This window comes from Heptranchias perlo, chromosome 28 (genome assembly GCF_035084215.1).
Source record: "Heptranchias perlo isolate sHepPer1 chromosome 28, sHepPer1.hap1, whole genome shotgun sequence".
Taxonomy (NCBI): domain Eukaryota; kingdom Metazoa; phylum Chordata; class Chondrichthyes; order Hexanchiformes; family Hexanchidae; genus Heptranchias; species Heptranchias perlo.
Window position 1 is genome coordinate 20178725 of NC_090352.1, and position 19477 is coordinate 20198201.

Sequence of the window (19477 nt, forward strand, 5' to 3'; positions counted from 1 at the left end):
ATTAGAAGTTGCTGGGTAGGCACTTGTGTTACTGAACTCAATGCCCAGTGGCTCTAGATTCCCTATTGGGATAGTCCAAGCTTAGAGCACTAGGCTGTAATGCAATAGCTGATCTTAAATAGACCTATTTAGAATTGGTCAATGGAAACAGCCTGATGGCTGATGGACCAGACGGTTTCATTGTTGTTACAGATTGGCGGGGGGGGGGGGGGGGGGCGGCGGGTTCAAGTAAGAAGTTCCTTGCTAATAATATTGTAAATGAAAATAAGGAAATAGCAGACTTGTTGAATAATTGCTGTGTGTCAGTCTTCACAGTAGAGGGAGAGAATAATATACCTGACATTCCAGGGAAACTAATAATGAATCAAGGACTAGAACTCATTAAAGTTAATGCAATCAAGAAAACAGTATTAGAAAAAATAATGGCACTAAAGACTGACAAATTCCCAGGACCTGATGGTTTCCACCCCAGGGTCTAAAGGAAGTAGATGAGGAAATTGCAGATGCTTTAGCCATAATCTTCCAAAGCTCTCTCCATTCAGGACTTGTCCCATTAGATTGGAAAATTGCAAATATAACTCCATTATTTAAGAAAGGTGTGAAAGAGAAACCAGGAAATTATAGACCAGTTAGTCTAACGTCTGTTGTGGGGAAGTTATTAGAATCTATAATAAAGGACAGTGTGACTGAGCACTGAGAAATTTGAGCTGATTGGAAAGAACCAACATGGGTTTGTAAAGGGTAGGTCATGTCTAATGAACCTAATTGAATTTTTTGAGGAAGTAACTAAAGTAGTAGACAGGGGGATGTCTAGGGATGTAGTTTGTATTGACTTCCAGAAGGCATTTGATAAGATTCCACATAAGAGACTGTTAGCTAAAATTAAAGCTCATGGAATTGAAGGCAAATTATTGACCTGATTAGGAGAAAAGAGAGTAGGGATAATGGGCATGTACTTGAATTGGAAGGAAGTGACTAGTGGTGTTCCACAAAGATCTGTGCTGGAGCCTCAACTATTCACTATTGTGTTATCAAAGTCATTAATAAATATAGAGAGCCATATATCCAAGTTTGCAGATGACACAAAGATTGGTGGCAGGAGATGACAGCGTAAAATTACAAAGAGACATTGATAAATTAAGTGAGCGGGCAAAACTGTGGCAAATGGATTTCAAGCAGGTAAGTGTGAGGTCATCCATTTTGGAACATAAAAGGATCGATCTGAGTATTTATTAAATGGTGAGCTCCAAAGAGATTTAGGGCTCTATGTACACAGATCACTAAAATGTAGTAGTTGGATGCAATAAATAATCAAAAAGGCTAATCGAATGTTAGCCCTTATAACTAGAGGGCTAGAATATAAAGTTGATAGCCAAGTTCCGCACCCATGAGGATGGCCTCAACCGGGATCTTGGGTTCATGTCACGCTACACGTAACCCCACCAGCAAAAAGGGGGAAAAAATTTATATGTTTTTTAAAATTCTCTCTCTCTCTGCCATTTTAAGTTTCTTTCTGCCTGCCTGTGTAAAAGACACAATGTATATCGAGTGTACTGGGACGTGCTGTTCTCCGTGACTGGCCTGTTTGAATAACAACGACACCTTTTGATTGGTGTGATGCTGTCCCAACATCGTATAAGATATGCGATTTGAGAACCTTTTCATTCAATCATCTGACGAAGGAGATAATCTCCGAAAGCTTGTGATTTTAAAATAAATTTGTTGGACTATAACCTGGTGTTGTAAGATTCCCTAGAATATAAAAGGGGAGGAAGTTTTGCTACAGTTATACAAAGCCCAGGTTAGACCACATCTGGACTACTGTGTACAGTTCTGGACACCACACCTTAGAAAGGATATAATGGCGTTGGAAGGAGTGCAGTGCAGATTCACCAGAATGTTACCAAGGTTCCAAGGATTATATTATGAGGAGAGATTACATAAAATAGATTTGAATTCCCTTGAATATAGAAGGTTAAGGGGTGATTTGATTGAGGTTTTTAGGATTTTGAAAGGAATTGATGAGGATTTTCTCTCTCTACCCTTTCTTGCTGGTGGGGGAGTCTAGGACAAGGGGCCAAAAACCTTAAAATCAGAGCCAGGCCATTCAGAAGAGAAGTTGGGAAACACTTCTTCACGCAAAGGGCGGTAGAAGTGTGGAACTCTCTCCCACAAAAAGCAGTAAATGCTAGCTCAATTAATAATTTTAAGTCTTGAGATTGATAGATTTTTGTTAGCCAAGGATATTAAGGGATATAGAGCCAAGGCAGGGGTGGATGGAATTAGGACACAGATCAGCCATGATCTCATTGAATGGTGGAACAGGCTCGAGGGGCTGAATGGCCTACTCCTGTACCTTTGTTCCTAATCCACAATTGCTGCCTCACTGGAACATCTCCAGTTGCTATGCCCAGGTAGCTGCCAAATTCACTGGTGAAGTCATGGGAATTTAAAAAAAAATTAAGTCTCAGCTTCATTGCGTAGTATAAATACTCACCTTCTTTCGAACCAAGTAATAGGCCAGATCTGTAGCCAGCATGTCTGGGCTCAAAGCTTTCTTCATGGCATTTTCATGAATCTTCAGGAGAAGGTAACATCACACACAATTAACTAAATAGTCTCTTCTTAAAAGGGGAAATGCTTCTTGTTCAAAATAACTCCCCCCTTTATAGAACAAAACATTAGCCCCAGGAGAATGTTGAGTAATTTTTTAAAAAGTCAAGTGATAGACTAATGTTGTCTTTGAACAAAAAAATACTCGGCTTAGACTTTCCTTCCTGATTCCTACAAGCATTTAGCAGGAATTTAAGTATTTGTCCCGGCATTGCGTAAAAGTCGCACCATCTCTGCAACCGGACAAGTGCCAGTAATAAAAACTTAATAAATCTTCATTTTTTAAAAAAGCACAAATTTAAAACTAGTCATAGAATAATTCCTGTTTTAGTTAGAGTAATAGATTTAAAAAGGTATCCTTTAAATTAATAACTGTTAAATACTAATCATATAATTAATGAGGCATTTTAATTTTTAAATTAAATTTGCTAGGATTTCAAATCCTAGGGGATGGAACAGTTTTTCCAATTTTGTCATCGAATGTCTGCATCAGATGGATTCCCAGGTTACGTACAGGTTAAAACTCCCTAACTCAGTCCTGAAGTTCTTTAGTCTTTCCTCAGAAAAGCTACTGCAGTAATGTGAATCTTTCCACTTCCCATACCTCTGAGTGAAATTATACAAACTAATGCCAAATTGGAGGCAGTTTGGTGCAGTGGACTCGTGCTCTCCAGGTTTGACAGTGTTCTTACAGCCAGCAGATGGAGCAAACGCTGATTCCACCAATCTGGGCTGGATTCCAATCGAGGCCCCAGAAATGAAAGGCAAAGGTTTAGCCCATTTTGCCACTCAGCATTAATTTTCTGAACATTAAAAAGAGGCTATTACCTGTAATGTAGAGAATACGCCCGATGCGACTTGGAGTACTGCGGTAACAGTGTCAATGGTTTCAAACATTGCCTCTTTATCTTCCTGTAAAAGTGAAAGAGATTCTCATAGTCAGTAACAGACAACACTTCCTTCTTTCCTTCTTTCTTTCTCCACCCCCATTTTTCTCCCCTTCCCTCCCAAATAGGTCAATTTCTTGCTGATGTACAGGAAGAGGGCTTTGGAGAGAGAGCAGGACAGTGGAATTAGTTTTGGATTCGAGCAACATTCACCATTCTAGCAGCACAGACAAGATGGGCTGAATGGCCTCCTTACCTAAAATTCTACGGTTTTAGGATGTTATGAGTGCTGGCTGCTCTCCTGGAACTCATCCAAGTCATCATTCTTCTTGTGAGAGTCTTTACGGTGAGCGTTGACAGTCTATTTAATCGTGGGGTGAGGACATAACAACCAACTCTGATTCTCTCCTCAGCTGATGCTCCAGCAGGGCTCACTGGTTAGTGATAGGAACAGGAACCCCGGATGATTATTCCCTCCTAATCCAGAAACACTAAACCAATTATAGCACCTCTACAACTGCCATGGAGAAGATCAGCTAACTCAGCACAGAACAAGGATCAAAAGTCATAGCACCTTTAATAGTAAGAACCTGGCTTGCATTGGCTCAGCATTACATAGCTAAAGAACAATGGGGCAGAACTTGCGCAGAGTGGCATGGCAACGATCACTGCAGCTCCTGCGAAATAAATTTACATTTGTACCTACTGCGGGCTCTTTGGCGTCGACTTGCGTGATTTTGGACTTTTAAAGAATTGTGCTGAATCAACCGAGCCTCTGAACTTGATTCGCATGGAAATGACCGAGAATAGAAGTCACGCACACAAGCAGGCAAGCAGACTTCATTCATTTAAAGTTAGCATTCTGGAAGTCATTGTAAAAAAAAAATTAATAAAAAGCCAAAGAAATAATTGAGATTAAATTAGAGACAGGAGGAAAAAGGAGGAAAAAGTAAAAAAAAATTAAATTTTAAATGACCAAATATTCTTCAAATAAAGGAGAAATATGAGACTCCACATTTTTAAATTTAATTTTTAGTTGTTTGGCAGTCATAAAGAGCTGTTGCGCTTTTAAAACTTTTAGTTTAGTCCTGGTATTTTCAAGCCTACGTTTTGGTGGCGTAATTAGTTACGTTCCAGCTGGGCGGATGAGCAAGTTTGCGATTTTTCAGTGATTTCTATGATCGTTGTGTGCGATGGCCCTTTAATTCGCAGCTGTCAAATTGCTGGCGAACCGAAAGGAGCAAGTTCATGACTTCCGCATTTTACTGCGAGTGTGCAAATGCGGCAACGTGCTCCTTCGATTCGCCATTAAAAAAATGGAGAGCGCTGTTGAGCTCTCTGTTATTTCGGGAGCAAGTTCTGCCCCAATGAAACTGGTCTAACATAAGGATTATTGGCTATTTTATATCAACTCAGGTTCAGGATTTTTACGGGTTAATTCTCAATGGTGCAGCATCCTTTCTGCCACCTTGATGGAGAGATGTAAACTAGTGCCACCAAGGCAAAGAGGGGATTGGTATGAATATTTTTGAATTCAAATTAATTCTCATTATTTGGGTGTCACCGGCAAGACCAGCATTTATTGCTCATCCCTGGTTGCCCCGAGAAAGTACTGGTGGGCCTTCTTCTTGAACTGCAGTGGTTTAATACAACCGAGTGACTTGCTAGGCCACTTTGGAGAGCAGTTAAGAGTGAACTACATTGGTGTGTAAGGTAAGGACGGCAAGTTTCCTTCCCTAAAGGACATTAGTGTTTTTACAACAATCCGACAGCTTCATGGTCATTTTTACTGATACCAGCTTTTCATTTCCAGAATTCTTTTAAAAACTGAACTCAAATTCTCAAACTGCCATGACGAGATTTAAATTCACATTCTTTGGATTTAGTCCAGGCCTCTGGATTACTAGTTCAGTAACATAATTACTAACCTACCATACCAATGATAGATTCAACTAAGAGTTAATGAGCCAGCCATCAAAACTATTACCTTTATCAACTGAGATAAGTAGATAAGTTGTTAACACATTCAAACACTTCTGATAAACATTTACACATTAAAGACTGGAATATCTGATGGTTTGAGGGCCACAGGAGCTAGTTTCAAGTAATTCCCACCCACACATGGACAGTAGCCAGTTTAATTACTAGCTCTACTGGCCAACTTCTGAACAGAGGAAGAATCAGAGGTCCAAAAAGTCAAACTTCATGTTGAGGGGGGCCACGAAAGAACACATGTTCAGGGTCAATTGGGAGAAGCAGATAAGGTCCAGACCGGTCTACCTTAAAAAAAGAGCCCACCAGCCCCAGAACTGGTCTGATTCAGTGATAGGGCTGATGAAAAGTGTTAATTAGACAGCTAACTAGGGCAGTGTGGAGAATTTTTATTATTTTTTTCTTATTTATGAGGAGGGACCCAAGTTGAACTAAGGTGAGAATTGCTAGAACAGTTAATCTGTACATTCACTTACTGACTGCAAATTAAGTGATAATCAGTCCACCTCTGGAAGATCAGAGAAGTACGTGTGGGGGCTCATGCGATGATCACAATATCCAGTTCATAAAACAAGGGGGTCTCATTGTTACACCCGTAAAGTCAGACTTTTGCATGTCTAGATATTGGGTGGTGAAAGTAAATTCCTGCCTGTGAGGGACATAGAGTCTGCTTATGGGAGACAACGGGGATGCTAACCCAAGAGTATGTCTAGAGCAGATCTGAAATTTGTAACCATTCTCAACTTGGCCTCAGTGTGACATGCTTTCTTTCGAAGCACTAAGCTTAGATTCTAACTAAGGACATTGATTTAGCCGTCTTCCAGCTGACTACTGGGCTCAACTAACTTGCACAACTCCTTTACAGTGTTGTCACTAGAATTTCAGGAGAAATTTTCACTAGCTTACATTAAATGCATTTTTTTCTCCCCCCCCCCCCCCCACTAGAATTCAATAAAGTGTAATTGTGAGCATGTGAAAATTTTGAATGGTAAAAAATGGTGATCAGGTTAAGTGGAGAAGGTATTTTGATCTATATGGTGAATGTATTTATATAGAGTCATAGAGTCATAGAGTTATACAGCACGGATAGAGGCCCTTCGGCCCATCGTGTCCGCGCCGGCCATCAGCCCTGTCTACTCTAATCCCATATTCCAGCATTTGGTCCGTAGCCTTGTATGCTATGGCATTTCAAGTGCTCATCCAAATGCTTCTTGAATGTTGTGAGGGTTCCTGCCTCCACAACCCTTTCAGGCAGTGAGTTCCAGACTCCAACCACCCTCTGGGTGAAAAAGTTCTTTCTCAAATCCCCTCTAAACCTCCCGCCTTTTACCTTGAATCTATGTCCCCTTGTTATAGAACCCTCAACGAAGGGAAAAAGCTCCTTAGTATCCATCCTATCTGTGCCCCTCATAATTTTGTACACCTCAATCATGTCCCCCCTCAGCCTCCTCTGCTCCAAGGAAAACAAACCCAATCTTCCCAGTCTCTCTTCATAGCTGAAGCGCTCCAGCCCTGGTAACATCCTGGTGAATCTCCTCTGCACCCTCTCCAAAGCAATCACATCCTTCCTGTAGTGTGGCGACCAGAACTGCACACAGTACTCCAGCTGTGGCCTAACCAGTGTTTTATACAGCTCCATCATAACCTCCTTGCCCTTATATTCTATGCCTCGGCTAATAAAGGCAAGTATCCCATATGCCTTCTTTACCACCTTATCTACCTGTTCCGCCGCCTTCAGGGATCTGTGAACTTGCACACCAAGATCCCTCTGACCCTCTGTCTTGCCTAGGGTCCTCCCATTCATTGTGTATTCCCTTGCCTTGTTAGTCCCTCCAAAGTGCATCACCTCGCACTTTTCCGGGTTAAATTCCATTTGCCACTGTTCCGCCCATCTGACCAACCCATCTATATCGTCCTGCAGACTGAGGCTATCCTCCTCGCTATTTACCACCCTACCAATTTTTGTATCATTAGCGAACTTACTGATCATACCTTTTACATTCATATCCAAGTCATTAATGTAGACCACAAACAGCAAGGGACCCAGCACCGATCCCTGTGGTACCCCACTGGCCACAGGCTTCCAGTCACAAAAACAACCTTCGACCATCACCCTCTGCCTTCTGCCACTAAGCCAGTTTTGTATCCAAAGTGCCAAGGCACCCTGGATTCCATGGGCTCGTACCTTCTTGACCAGTCTCCTGTGGGGGACTTTATCGAAGGCCTTACTGAAATCCATGTATACCACATCCACTGCGTCACCCCCTCAAAAAATTCAATCAAATTAGTCAGACATGATCTTCCCTTGACAAAGCCATGTTGACTATCCCTGATTAATCCTTGCTTCTCCAAGTGGAGACTAATTTTGTCCTTCAGAATTTTTTCCAATAATTTTCCTACCACTGATGTTAGGCTCACTGGCCTGTAGTTCCCCGGTTTTTCCCTACTCCCCTTCTTGAATAATGGTATTACATTAGCGGTTCTCCAGTCCTCTGGCACATCCCCTGTGGCCAGAGAGGTTCTGAATATATGTGTCAGAGCCCCCGCAATCTCCTCCTTTGCCTCACACAGTAGCCTGGGATACATTTCGTCCGGGCCTGGGGATTTATCCATTTTTAGGCCTGCTAAAACCGCCAATAACTCCTCCCGCTCGATGTTAATATGTTCGAGTATATCACAGTCCCCCTGCCGTATTTCTATGTCTACATCGTCCTTCTCCATAGTGAAAACAGATGCAAAAAATTCATTTAGAACCCCTCCTACATAAATGCTATATAGTGTCTTATCATATCTCTCAACATTCCCAAGACTCTTCACATCCAGTAAATTACTTTTTGACATGTTGTCACTTTTTATGTTGGTAAATGCAGCAGCCATTTTGTACACAGCAAGATTCCACAAACAGCAATGAGAAGAATGGCCAGTTAATTTTAGAATACTAGGGTGAAGTACTGGTGGTGACAGTTCTACCAACAGTCATGGTTGTGGTGGTGATAGTTTTAGGTTATAAAAAAAATGTGCCAGACAATAAACAAACATTTTCTGAGACATTTTTACAAAATCTGTACATTAGCCTTAAATACAAAAGTACTACCACCTTTTTATCTTTTCAGCAAAACTCAAAAGAGATTTTTGGGAAAGGAAACAAAAAGAATGATATGATTGATTGCAACTTTACTGTTGAAGTATATTGAGACACATATCCTGAAACAGGCCCTGTTTACCTGCAGATCCTTATTGTACGTGCTTGGCAGTCCCTTAAGATTCATCAAAAATCCAGAGCACTGTAAAAAGGAAGAAAAAAAGTATACTAAATAGAAAAATAGCGATGGGGAATAAATGCTTTCAAACATTGTAAAATCTGATGAATTGGTTGCACACATGATGTTTACACTAGGTTGCCAGCAAAAGACCAATTATACCAGCACACAAGTCATATAATCAAGATCATTGAAAAATTGCACTGAATTTCAAATTATGCAGTGGATTTTACAGTAAATATCACATTTCTGCAACCCAGAATCAACTAAGAGCTTCAATGAAAAAAATTCTCAAATGCATCAGTCAACTGGCTACTGTGATCCTGGGCTGGGGATGTGATAACGGGAGGGGAGGGGTGATAAACATATGTGGTGCCTTTTCATTAACACCTGCTGGAAAGTTCACACAAGGACCAGACTTGATGCCTTCAAGTGGTGAATAGACAGCTGACACTCATTGTTAAGGCTCGTGTGAAAAATGGTCACTTGGACAATGTACTGGAAGACAAGGCATCTGTGAAACTACTCTAGCAAAAGGAGGGGGAAATATTGGGGGACAAAAAACTATTTCCAGGTGGTCTACATTAACAGTTGGGAATTACAAATTGGGAATTTTTGCACGGAAACCCCTTTCTGAATACTAGTTTTAATGATGTGGAGATACCGGTGATGGACTGGGGTTGACAATTGTAAACAATTTTACAACACCAAGTTATAGTCCAGCAATTTTATTTTAAATTCACAAGCTTTCGGAGGCTTCCCCCTTCGTCAGGTGATTTTTTTTTTCACATCGTTCACCTGACGAAGGGGGAAGCCTCCGAAAGCTTGTGAATTTAAAATAAAATTGTTGGACTATAACTTGGTGTTGTAAAATAGTTTTAATGAGAGTGAGCGAGCGAGTGCACATATACAGAAGCTGAGAGACAACAGCGCTGAGTCATAAATATTTTGTACTTTGTAGTACGTGTGTGAAAACATCAAACAAACCAGGTCAGATCTTACGTAAACCTCCACACAATTCTGGCAAATGTGTCTTCACTTCTCAATATCTTGGTGACTTGTCATTTTTGTTCCTCTTTTTAAAAAAATGATGAGTTTTTGAAATTGGAACATTGTCTTTCATGAGGAAATGCACAAATACTAATCAATAATTTAGACGTGATTGTATTTGGACTTGTTGATTGACATTCAAAATTTGAAGCTCAGTTATAAATAATCATTGAGTTAGAATGAGGGAACAGCTGAACTGATGTGACTTTTCACACCGTCACACGATATCCTTACCCGCCCAAATACACGTCCAGCCTTGCCTCGTATCAGTTCCAAACTGTCTGCATTCTTCTTCTGGGGCATCAGGCTACTCCCCGTGCTGAAAGAACAAGTAAACTCTCACTACAATCAAACACCTAAATGGTCTATTGTATGCGTATAGCAGTTCCTCTCTTCTCTTCCCTTATTCCACTCTCAGGCATACACAAACGATCTTCCTCTAAATGGAAGTGGAACAAAGTAGCCTGCTGGCACTGTGAGTAATCGCAGCCTTTCAGACAGTTCCACTCCCTTTCACAAATAATTGTACCAAGCAAGTAGAAACTTCCTCTTAAGGCCCATTTATATTGGGCAACTACTTCAGGAAGCAGTTCTCCATTGTCACTACCACAGCTGTAGAAACTTTCCTCAAATATAAACCGAACCGTTTCTACTGCAGTCAGACTGACATTGTGGGCGCAATGGTTTTGGCGGCGCAGCCTGCCGGTAGCCATGTTTTTTGACCACTTGAGGCACAGCTGAAAAGATCTATTTTGGTGGCATATGTCACCCAACAGCAGGAGTGTCACTACATTCACATTAGGCGTTTGCTGTTGGCAGCGTCAGTGATAAACTCTAAAGTATATGGAATATAAACAAGATTCAAATGCAATTGGGATTTAAACTCAGGTCTCCTTGTCAGTAGTCCTAACAGTAACTCAGCAATGTATACACTGGGCTAACCTGGGTGACTGACTTTTTTTAAAAAAAAGTTAAGCTAATCACCTCTACTTTTTCACTATCATCTTCTATCTAAAGTTACAATTTCTCACTTGCACAAAAGATTACCTCACAGGAAGATAAGCATCTGCACATAAACCAAAAGCCTCACAGATGTCACAGCAGAAATCCCATCATGTTACTAAACAATTATCCATAAAGGAAATATGCTAGAAAAAACAAACAGGTCTATCTTGAATGATCCGTCCAAATAGCCTCATGGCCGAGATTTGCATGTTGTTATTTTGGATGTATTTCAGGTTGCAGATTGCTCATGCCTCTTCATATAAAACCTGTTATAATTTTTAACTGCCAACTGCACCCCCTGGAAAAGTTACACATTTAATTCCAGATGAAATGTATCCCTAATGGCCACCAACTCCAATTGAAAGAATGACTAAATTACTGATTATGGAATTACCTGTAGGCATCAGACAGGGTTATAAATCCAAATTCCTTGGTGTTGTAAATTATTAGATCCTCAGATATCTTACTCAGGTGAATCAGACACAGGGAGCACCAGAACAGAATCTCAGCTTTAATAAACCAAAGAAAAATGTTAACCACATAACCTATGGACTCAATTGTGGTATTCGTTAATTCACATAAAAAAATACACCCATGAACATTTAGCTTATAACTGCAGTTCATTTACTTTGAGACCTTGCAGGATTCTTCAGTTCCTCCTTTATCCCCCAAAAAAGGAAATATATGAAATACGCTCACTTACAGCAGAACAAAAGCAAAATACAGTACTGTGGATACTGGAAAACTGAAATAGAAACTAAATGCTGGAAACACTCAGCAGGTCAGGCAGCATCTGTGGAGCGAAACTCTGTTTCTATCTCCACAGGAACAGGAGTAGGCCATTCAGCCCCTCGAGCCTGTTCTGCCATTCAATTAGATCATGACTGATTTGTATCTTAACTCCATCTACCCACCTTGGTTTGGTAACCCTCAATATCCTTGTCTAACAAAAATCTATCAATCTCAGTTTTGAAATTTTCAAGTGACTCAACAGCTTTTTTTGGGGGGAGAGTTTTCCAGATTGCTACTACCCTTTGTGTGAAGAAGTGCTTTCTGACATCAACCCTGAATGACCGAGAAGTAATTTTAAGGTTATGCCCCCTTGTTCTGGACTCTCCCACCAGAGCAAATCATTAAGATATATATATATATATATATATATATCTATCTTAAACACCTCAATTAGATCACCCTTTAATCTTCTATATTCAACTTAATATAAGTCTAGTCTACGCAACTTGTCCTCATAATTTAACCCTTTTAGCCCAGGTATCATTCTGGTGAATCTGCACTGCACCCCCTCAAAGGTTAATATATCCTTCCTGAGGTGCAGTACCCAGAACTGAAGGCAGTACTCCAGATGGGGTCTAACCACAGCTCTGTACAGCTCAAACATCAACTTCCACTCCTTTGTATTCCAGCCCTCGAGCTAAATGCCAACATTCCATTAGACTATTTAATTATTTTTTGTACCAGTCCACTAGCTTTTAGTGATTTTTGTACTTGGATCTATAAACCTCTCTGCTTATCCAAGTTCCTAGCTTCTTGCCATTTAGGAAATACTCTGATCTATCTTTCTTTCTTAGATCCAAAGTGGATGACCTCACACTTTCCCACATTAAACTACATCTGCCACAGTTTTACCTAATCCATCAATGTCCCTTTGCAACTTTCTGCTCCCATATGCACTATTTACGATGCCACCTAATTTAGTGTTGTCAGCAAACTTAGATATACGGCTCTCTATTCCTTCATCCAAGTCATTTACAAATATAGTGAAAAGCTGAGGCCCCAGTATCGATCTCTGCAGGACACCACTCGTCACATCCTGCCACAGATGCTGCCTGACCTCCTGTGGAGTGTTTCCAGCATTTTATGTTTTTGGCTTGCAGCAGAATGTGCAAATAAGCAAGTTTCATGACAGGTCACAAGATAGATAGATACAAATGTAGGTCATTTGGCCATCTAAGGTCATGCATGCAGAAAAGACCCGACAGTCCCACAATCCAACTGCTTCTGAAATAATTCTAGGATTTCTGCCTCCACTATCCTAATCAGAAGTTTATTTCATTTACTGATCACTTTATGTAAAGAACGTCCTTACATCAAAGGCTAAACTTGCCTTTTGTTAGCTTGAACCTATGTTTACTTGTTCTACAATTTAGTTTGAAGTACTGTTTTGGATCTATGTCTTTTCTACATGGTTCACCAACTTATCTCTAGAAGATCCTCTCTCAGTTGTATGACTCTCCCACCGCCCCCCCACTTCTTTCTTCTTCCTCTTACAACAACCTTCCACGAATATTCACTTCCCCCACTACATGAATATCCATTACTTGTTTCTTCCTCTCGTTATTTTTCAACAATTTAACTCCTCATAATGTTGCTTGGCTTCAGCACATCAACATTCTTGTATTTTAAACAGATGATATATTTCCCTGCCTGTCCAGAAACACAATCAACAATCCTCACATACCTCTCATTCCTGGAATTATCAGCATTTGTACAAATAATCCCCTGTAGAGAAATACTTGTCAAAAGAAAAATTCCTCTCATTTAATTTCTTTAACAGTCGATTCTCTTAATGCTTCTTTTATAACTGAATCTTTGAAATACACCATTAATCTCAGTTACTTGTTCTAAATGCTTCCCTTAATGCTTTCTTTGTTATTGCAATCCTGCTAATCCCAGAGAAAAGTGGTTACACAAAACGATCTGTTCCTCTTGTGTCTAACCCGCCATGTTTAAACTGTTGGGCAGATTTGGCAAACCATGATAATTGCCCATATTCAACAACTCAAAAGCTATGAACACCACTCTAAAGCAACATGCAGTACCTGCCCCATCCTTTCTCCCACCACTGCTGGGTGTCCAGCTATTGTCTCACCTCTTTTCTAGGTAGAATCCCCGTTCTAGACAGAATCCCACTGATCTGACCCTACTCTCAGGCAGGACCCTCCCATATCGACCTTGCTCTCAGGCAAAATCCCTTTGATCCAATCCCATTCTTAGGCAGAAATGTCAAGTAACAAGTCAAGTGCAGGATCATTTATTCCAGTTTCAACTGATTTAAGATTTTATTCATGAGCAACACAAAAGGTACATATAGACATAGAGAATACCTCAATAAAACAACAACTTGCATTTATATAGCATCTTTAATGTAGTAAAATGTCCCAAGGTGCTTCACAGGAGCATTATCAAACAAAATTGGACACAGAGCCACATAAGGAGATATTACAATAGGTGACTTAAAACTTGGTCAAAGAGGTAGGTTTTAAGGAGCGTTTTAAAAGGAGGAGAGGTAGAGAGGTTTAGGGAGGGAATTCCAGACCTAAGGACCTAGGCAGCTGAAGGCACGGCCACCAATGGTGGAGCGATGAAAATCAGGGATGCACAAGAGGCCAGAATTGGAGGAGTGCAGAGATCTCAGAGGATTGTCGGGCTGGAGGAGGTTACAGAGAATAGAGAGGGATTTGAAAACAAGCAGCAGAATTTTAGAATCTAGGCATTGCTGGACTGCAGAATCTAAGACGATTCGGTTAGGCTGGTAGGTCAGGAGATCCAATGTTACTCAGCTTATATTTGAAACAAACGTGAACGTGTTTACTCTCTATATAATCATCTACAGATTGTTTACTTAATGAAACAAATTGTACTGACCAACAAAGTCTCGTCCACCGGTTGCATCCATGCTGTTCAAACTAACAGCTTCAAACTGCAGCTCTGAAAGTCAATAAAGCAATTCAGCGGTCAGTGTGATGCAGTTTAATTCTCGATGGACAAAAAACAAACTTGTTGAGGTACCTGTTTTCATCAATTTAAACTCCAGGGAAGTTAGATGAAGTCATCTGTCCTAAAGAAAATACAACAGACTGGGTTTCTTTTTAAAAATTGTCATTATGATCTCCTCCATTTTTCTCCTCATTCCCTAACCATCTTGGGCAACCTACAGCTGACAGCACTCAAATCGCCTTCCAACCCAGAGTTATTGGTGAAGCTGTATTGCCAATACAGAATACATAGGCCCCACTTTTCTCAATTTAGGAATGTCAACAAACTTTCACGAATGCAAAAAAAACTGACAAGGGAAAAAAATTAGCCTTTTTAGGTAACCAGTAACTAATCAGCACAGTCTTAACTAACTATAAAAACTTGTAAGGAATCTTACAACACCAGGTTATAGTCCAACAGTTTTATTTGAAAATCACAAGCTTTCGGAGGCTTCCTCCTTGGTCAGCTGAGTGTGGGATTCCATGAAAGGTACCGCATATATAGTCAGAGAACTATATATGCGGTACCTTGTTCTCTGACTATATATGCGGTACCTTTCATGAAATCCCACACTCACCTGACAAAGGAGGAAGCCTCCGAAAGCTTGTGATTTTCAAATAAAACTGTTGGACTATAACCTGATGTTGTAAGATTCCTTACATTTGTCCACCCCAGTCCATCACCGGCATCACCACATTATAAAAACTTAAGCATTTGTTTTTAATTTTAAAAAACTTACCCGTACAAAGGAATTCTCTGTCAATCATAAAAGGATTTCCAGCAATAGCACCACTAGGAAATTAAAATATTAATTCTAAATGAACAGATCGTGTAACATTTCTAATTGATCCGGTTAGTATTTAAGTACAAACATTTTCTGGTTTGCTAGTGAGCAGAACAAGTACACTAAATTACCACACAAACAAAGATGCTTTTACTACAAAAATTAATACAAAAATATGAGAGATGACTTTCCTCGCCATAAAAGTGCACATTTCTCTTGGTATTCCATTGGTATAACAGTTGAGGCATTCAATTCATGGTAAGGGTGCCATGTGTCTGCAGCAGGTGAATGGTGCTCTGTCAGTTCAGTGGAATAAAAGGTGCCTTGTGTTTAAAAACAATTACATTGGTTTTAAGAACCCAATAAACAGCAGCACATTGTACAGAATACTGCAGTTGGGTCTATAAAGGATATCAATGGGCTGCAAGAAGGAACCAAAAGCTAACTAAAAATGCTGGAGGACTATGATGGTTTTAACCTTAGCACCTCCTATATGGAGGGCAGAGGGAAGAAGGGGTTATCATTAAGGAGGTGTGGGCTGCCACAACTGGCCTCAGCATCCCTCAGCTAGCAAAAGGAAAAATCAGCTATGGTTCCCATTCCAGATTTTAATCTGGTGATACCTGCTGGAAAGTGGACGCTTCTAGATATCAGATGTGAACTGGAGCAGGCTTGGCTGCAATAGCTCACATACTCAATAGAGCCCAACACTTACTGTTCAGGCTCACATGTAACAGATGGCCATTTGGGTGAGACACTGAAGGGCTGCTGGTGTGTATGGAACCATTGCCCAACAGGAGTCATTGCTTTCAGGGAGATTCAGCGATCAATCGATCGATAGATAGATAGATAGGCCTCTATGAGCAAGGAGTGCTCAATCAAGTGCTACCTTCTAGGATCTGATACGGGCCGTTTCTATTTACAAAGTTAGAAAATCACCACCATTTCCTCATTCCACGTTCAATGGCAGGTTTTTATATAAAAATGCCCATCACAAAAAGAAATTCAGAACACATTTACTGTGAGATCAAACATTCCCGTGTGCTTTCAATGGGAGATTCTTGTATCCGAACTCCTTGCCGGCCAAGATCAAAGCCACAGAGATAGTTTTGGAAAAAATGGTTTGCTGCAATAGGGTAGGAATTCAACCCCTGGTGGCATCATGATGGTTAGATTCCCAATCTTAGTTTGGGTGGTTGGAAGTGGGGAACTAAGCTCCGGTTTTTGTTGCCTCGAACTCCAATGCAATATGTCAAGACCACAGTAGCTGAGGGCAAGGCAGAAAAAAAGAAAAATGCATTTTGTATTCAGTGGCAAGTTCACAACCAAATCCTGGCGGTTTTATGTTTGATACATCTGTGTATCATGATAGTCAAGGGAAACTCACCGCTTGGTATCTGGCCCTGGTCTTTAGCTAATCCCTGGCCTGTTCAGGTACTACAAGTTAGATGGCTAGATGTGACAAATCAGTGGGGTATCTAGTTATTACAGTCTATTTAGTTCAAGAGAAATAGCTATTTTACAATCTAATTTGACAAAATAAATCAGGTTTACCACAAACTAATGCTTCTATTCATTATCAAAGGCAGAGGATACAAAAAAGATATAGCACCTTCCCAATGGCAGGACATTGGTTCTTTTCTTAATTTCATCCAGTCGCTCAGCATCACGAGACAAGGCAACAGCGTGGCTATAATACAGAACATGTATTGTCTGAACAAAATGCAGCAACAAATTAACCTCTTACAGCACTGTCGTCAACACCATGGTTCATTCACATTAGTGATTTTCCAAAAACTGGAGATAACCTTTTATGGGCTTTTATGATAGGGATAACATTTCTGTGTCCAATTAAGAAGTTATATTAATGTAACACCTTTATCATATTCAGGATGTCCCACAGCACTTTACAGCCAGTGGATTACATTTAAAGCATGATCACTGTTGTTGTGTAGGCAGATGCTGCAGCCCACTAACAGCAAATGATCAGATAACCCATTTTTGGTGGTGCTGGTTGAGCAATGAATGTTGGCCAGCACGCTAGAAGAACTCCCTGCTCTTCTTTGAATAGCGCCATGAGTTCTTTTCTATCCACTTGGGCAGGCAGTGCCTCAGTTCAAACAAAAGATTAATGCGGCACTCTTTGTAGTAAAACCAAGATTGCAACTATTTCTCTACATAATCTCCAACCATTTTTATTATTGTACCAGCACAGTGGCAGGTGAGTGGCTAGAAACACAACAATAAACAGATTCCTCAGTTTTACTTTACATTAAAAACTAAAACTAACCAGGGCTTATGTGAGAGTTTGATGGAGAGCCCCATAAAGTGGTGCCCTATGAACTGTGTAGATAATTCCTAGCTTGACTATACATTTTTTTTAGCTCCTTGCTTGTTTTCTTTAGTTTTAGAACGTAAAAAAGATTTTTTTCTGCTGATTTTCCTTTGAATTTATCCAGGTTTTATTAGGTCCACCAGCACCCCTGCACACCCCCCGTGCCCCGCCCCCCGATTTTCTCCCTTTAAAACAGAAAATAAAGGCCAAAAATCCCAGTTTTCAAATTGGTAATAAAACCTGACTTTAATGATCCTTAAATGTTTTCCTTTGAAGTCTTATGGTTGAAATCATTATGAATTTCACCTGTCAATTAAAAACGTTTAGTGTAACTCTAGGTTTTCTTTGCAAATCTTCTGAACAGAATCTATGATATTACAGTAGTCATTTGAAAATTCAATTTAGCAGCACGAACGCATCACACAGTGTGTGTTTGTAAAATTATATGTATGTTTATCCGTGTTAGCAGATATAACTATGGACCTGATAAATATTACAACATGTCCTCCATTTTTCAGATCTAACATCAACAAAAATAATTAAAATGGTGAATACCTCAGAATCCAGTGACTCCATCGAATCGGCTGAGCTCTCTGCATATGAGTATATCCAGGAAAAAGGATGTCAATCTCCCTAAAGGATAAAGGCTATTTAGTTACTAACACGCAGAATAGAAAGTATTTTAAAAATGTAGGAGCAGAATCACACATTTGTGAAACAGAATACCAGAAATAGTAATTAATTCTGGTTTAATTGATATCTTTTAAAAAGGAACTCAATTGAGCAGAGTCCAGTTATAATCATGCACGGACTGTGCAAAGGATAGGCATGATGGGTTGAATGGTCTTTACTGGGGCTCTTTTCTCCAGAAAAAAGGCGGCTGAAGGATGACCTAACAGAGGTCTTTAAAATCATGAATGGGTTTGATAGGGTAGACGTAGAGAGGATGTTTCCACTTGTGGGGGAGTTGAAAACTAGGGGTTATAAATATAAGATAATTACTAATAAATTCAATAAAGAATTCAGGAGAAACATCTTTACCCAGAGAGTGGTTAGAATGTGGAACTTGCTACCACAAGGAGTAGTTGAGGCGAATAGCATAGATGCCTTTAAGGGGCAGCTAGATAAGTACATGAGGGAGAAAGGAATAGAAGGATATGCAGATAGGATTAGATGAAGTAGGGTGGGAGGAGGCTCGTGTGGAGCATAAACACTGGCATTGACCAGTTGGGCCAAATGACCTGTTTCTATACTGTAAATTCCATGTAATTCATGACCTAAACTTACAAATGTTCCTTAATAGTAATATAATGGCTTGTTCGATGGCTCAACTTGTTAAGGCAGTAAATATTAAGAGCAACCAGGAAGGTCTTGGGTTTAATCCTAGGTCTTAGCTGGGGCAATCTTCCACAATTGGCTTCAGCAACCTGGATTGGGGGAGAAATCAGCCAGGGATCCCACTGCTTATCATTATCAATGACCTCTGGTGGAAGTGCACGCATGGAGTTGCTGAGTGATGGCAAGATTCCACTTGCCTTTGACGGCCCCCTGGTAAAATAGCCTGCCGACACTCACTGACTAGTGAGCTGATACTGGTGGCAATAAGGTGCTGGACTTTAAGCAGCAGGGAAAGGGGGATAAAAGAGTCACGATCTTTTCTTCTGCTCACCAAAGTAAACCCTGCCGGAAAGTACATGTGTGGACATGTGGTGAGGACAGGATTGGGCTTGGCTGTCATGCTTTCCCAATGGTTATCCCTTTCCATGGTCAAACAGTC

General features: G+C 40.3%; 1 protein-coding gene across 3 annotated transcripts in view; it reads right to left on the bottom strand.

Annotated features, from left to right (window-relative positions):
• The window catches only part of LOC137344902 (argininosuccinate lyase-like), a 29400-nt gene that overhangs the window by 2368 nt on the left and 7555 nt on the right, over positions 1 to 19477 (bottom strand). For all 3 annotated transcript variants that reach the window (XM_068008164.1, XM_068008166.1, XM_068008165.1), the window contains exons 7-15: positions 18256 to 18333; positions 16978 to 17055; positions 15321 to 15373; positions 14471 to 14533; positions 11202 to 11316; positions 10037 to 10121; positions 8717 to 8776; positions 3442 to 3525; positions 2498 to 2578 (exon numbers count right to left, since the gene is read on the bottom strand). In XM_068008164.1, coding sequence (XP_067864265.1) covers positions 2498 to 2578; positions 3442 to 3525; positions 8717 to 8776; positions 10037 to 10121; positions 11202 to 11316; positions 14471 to 14533; positions 15321 to 15373; positions 16978 to 17055; positions 18256 to 18333 — 697 coding nt within the window. The remainder of the gene's footprint in view (positions 1 to 2497; positions 2579 to 3441; positions 3526 to 8716; positions 8777 to 10036; positions 10122 to 11201; positions 11317 to 14470; positions 14534 to 15320; positions 15374 to 16977; positions 17056 to 18255; positions 18334 to 19477) is intronic.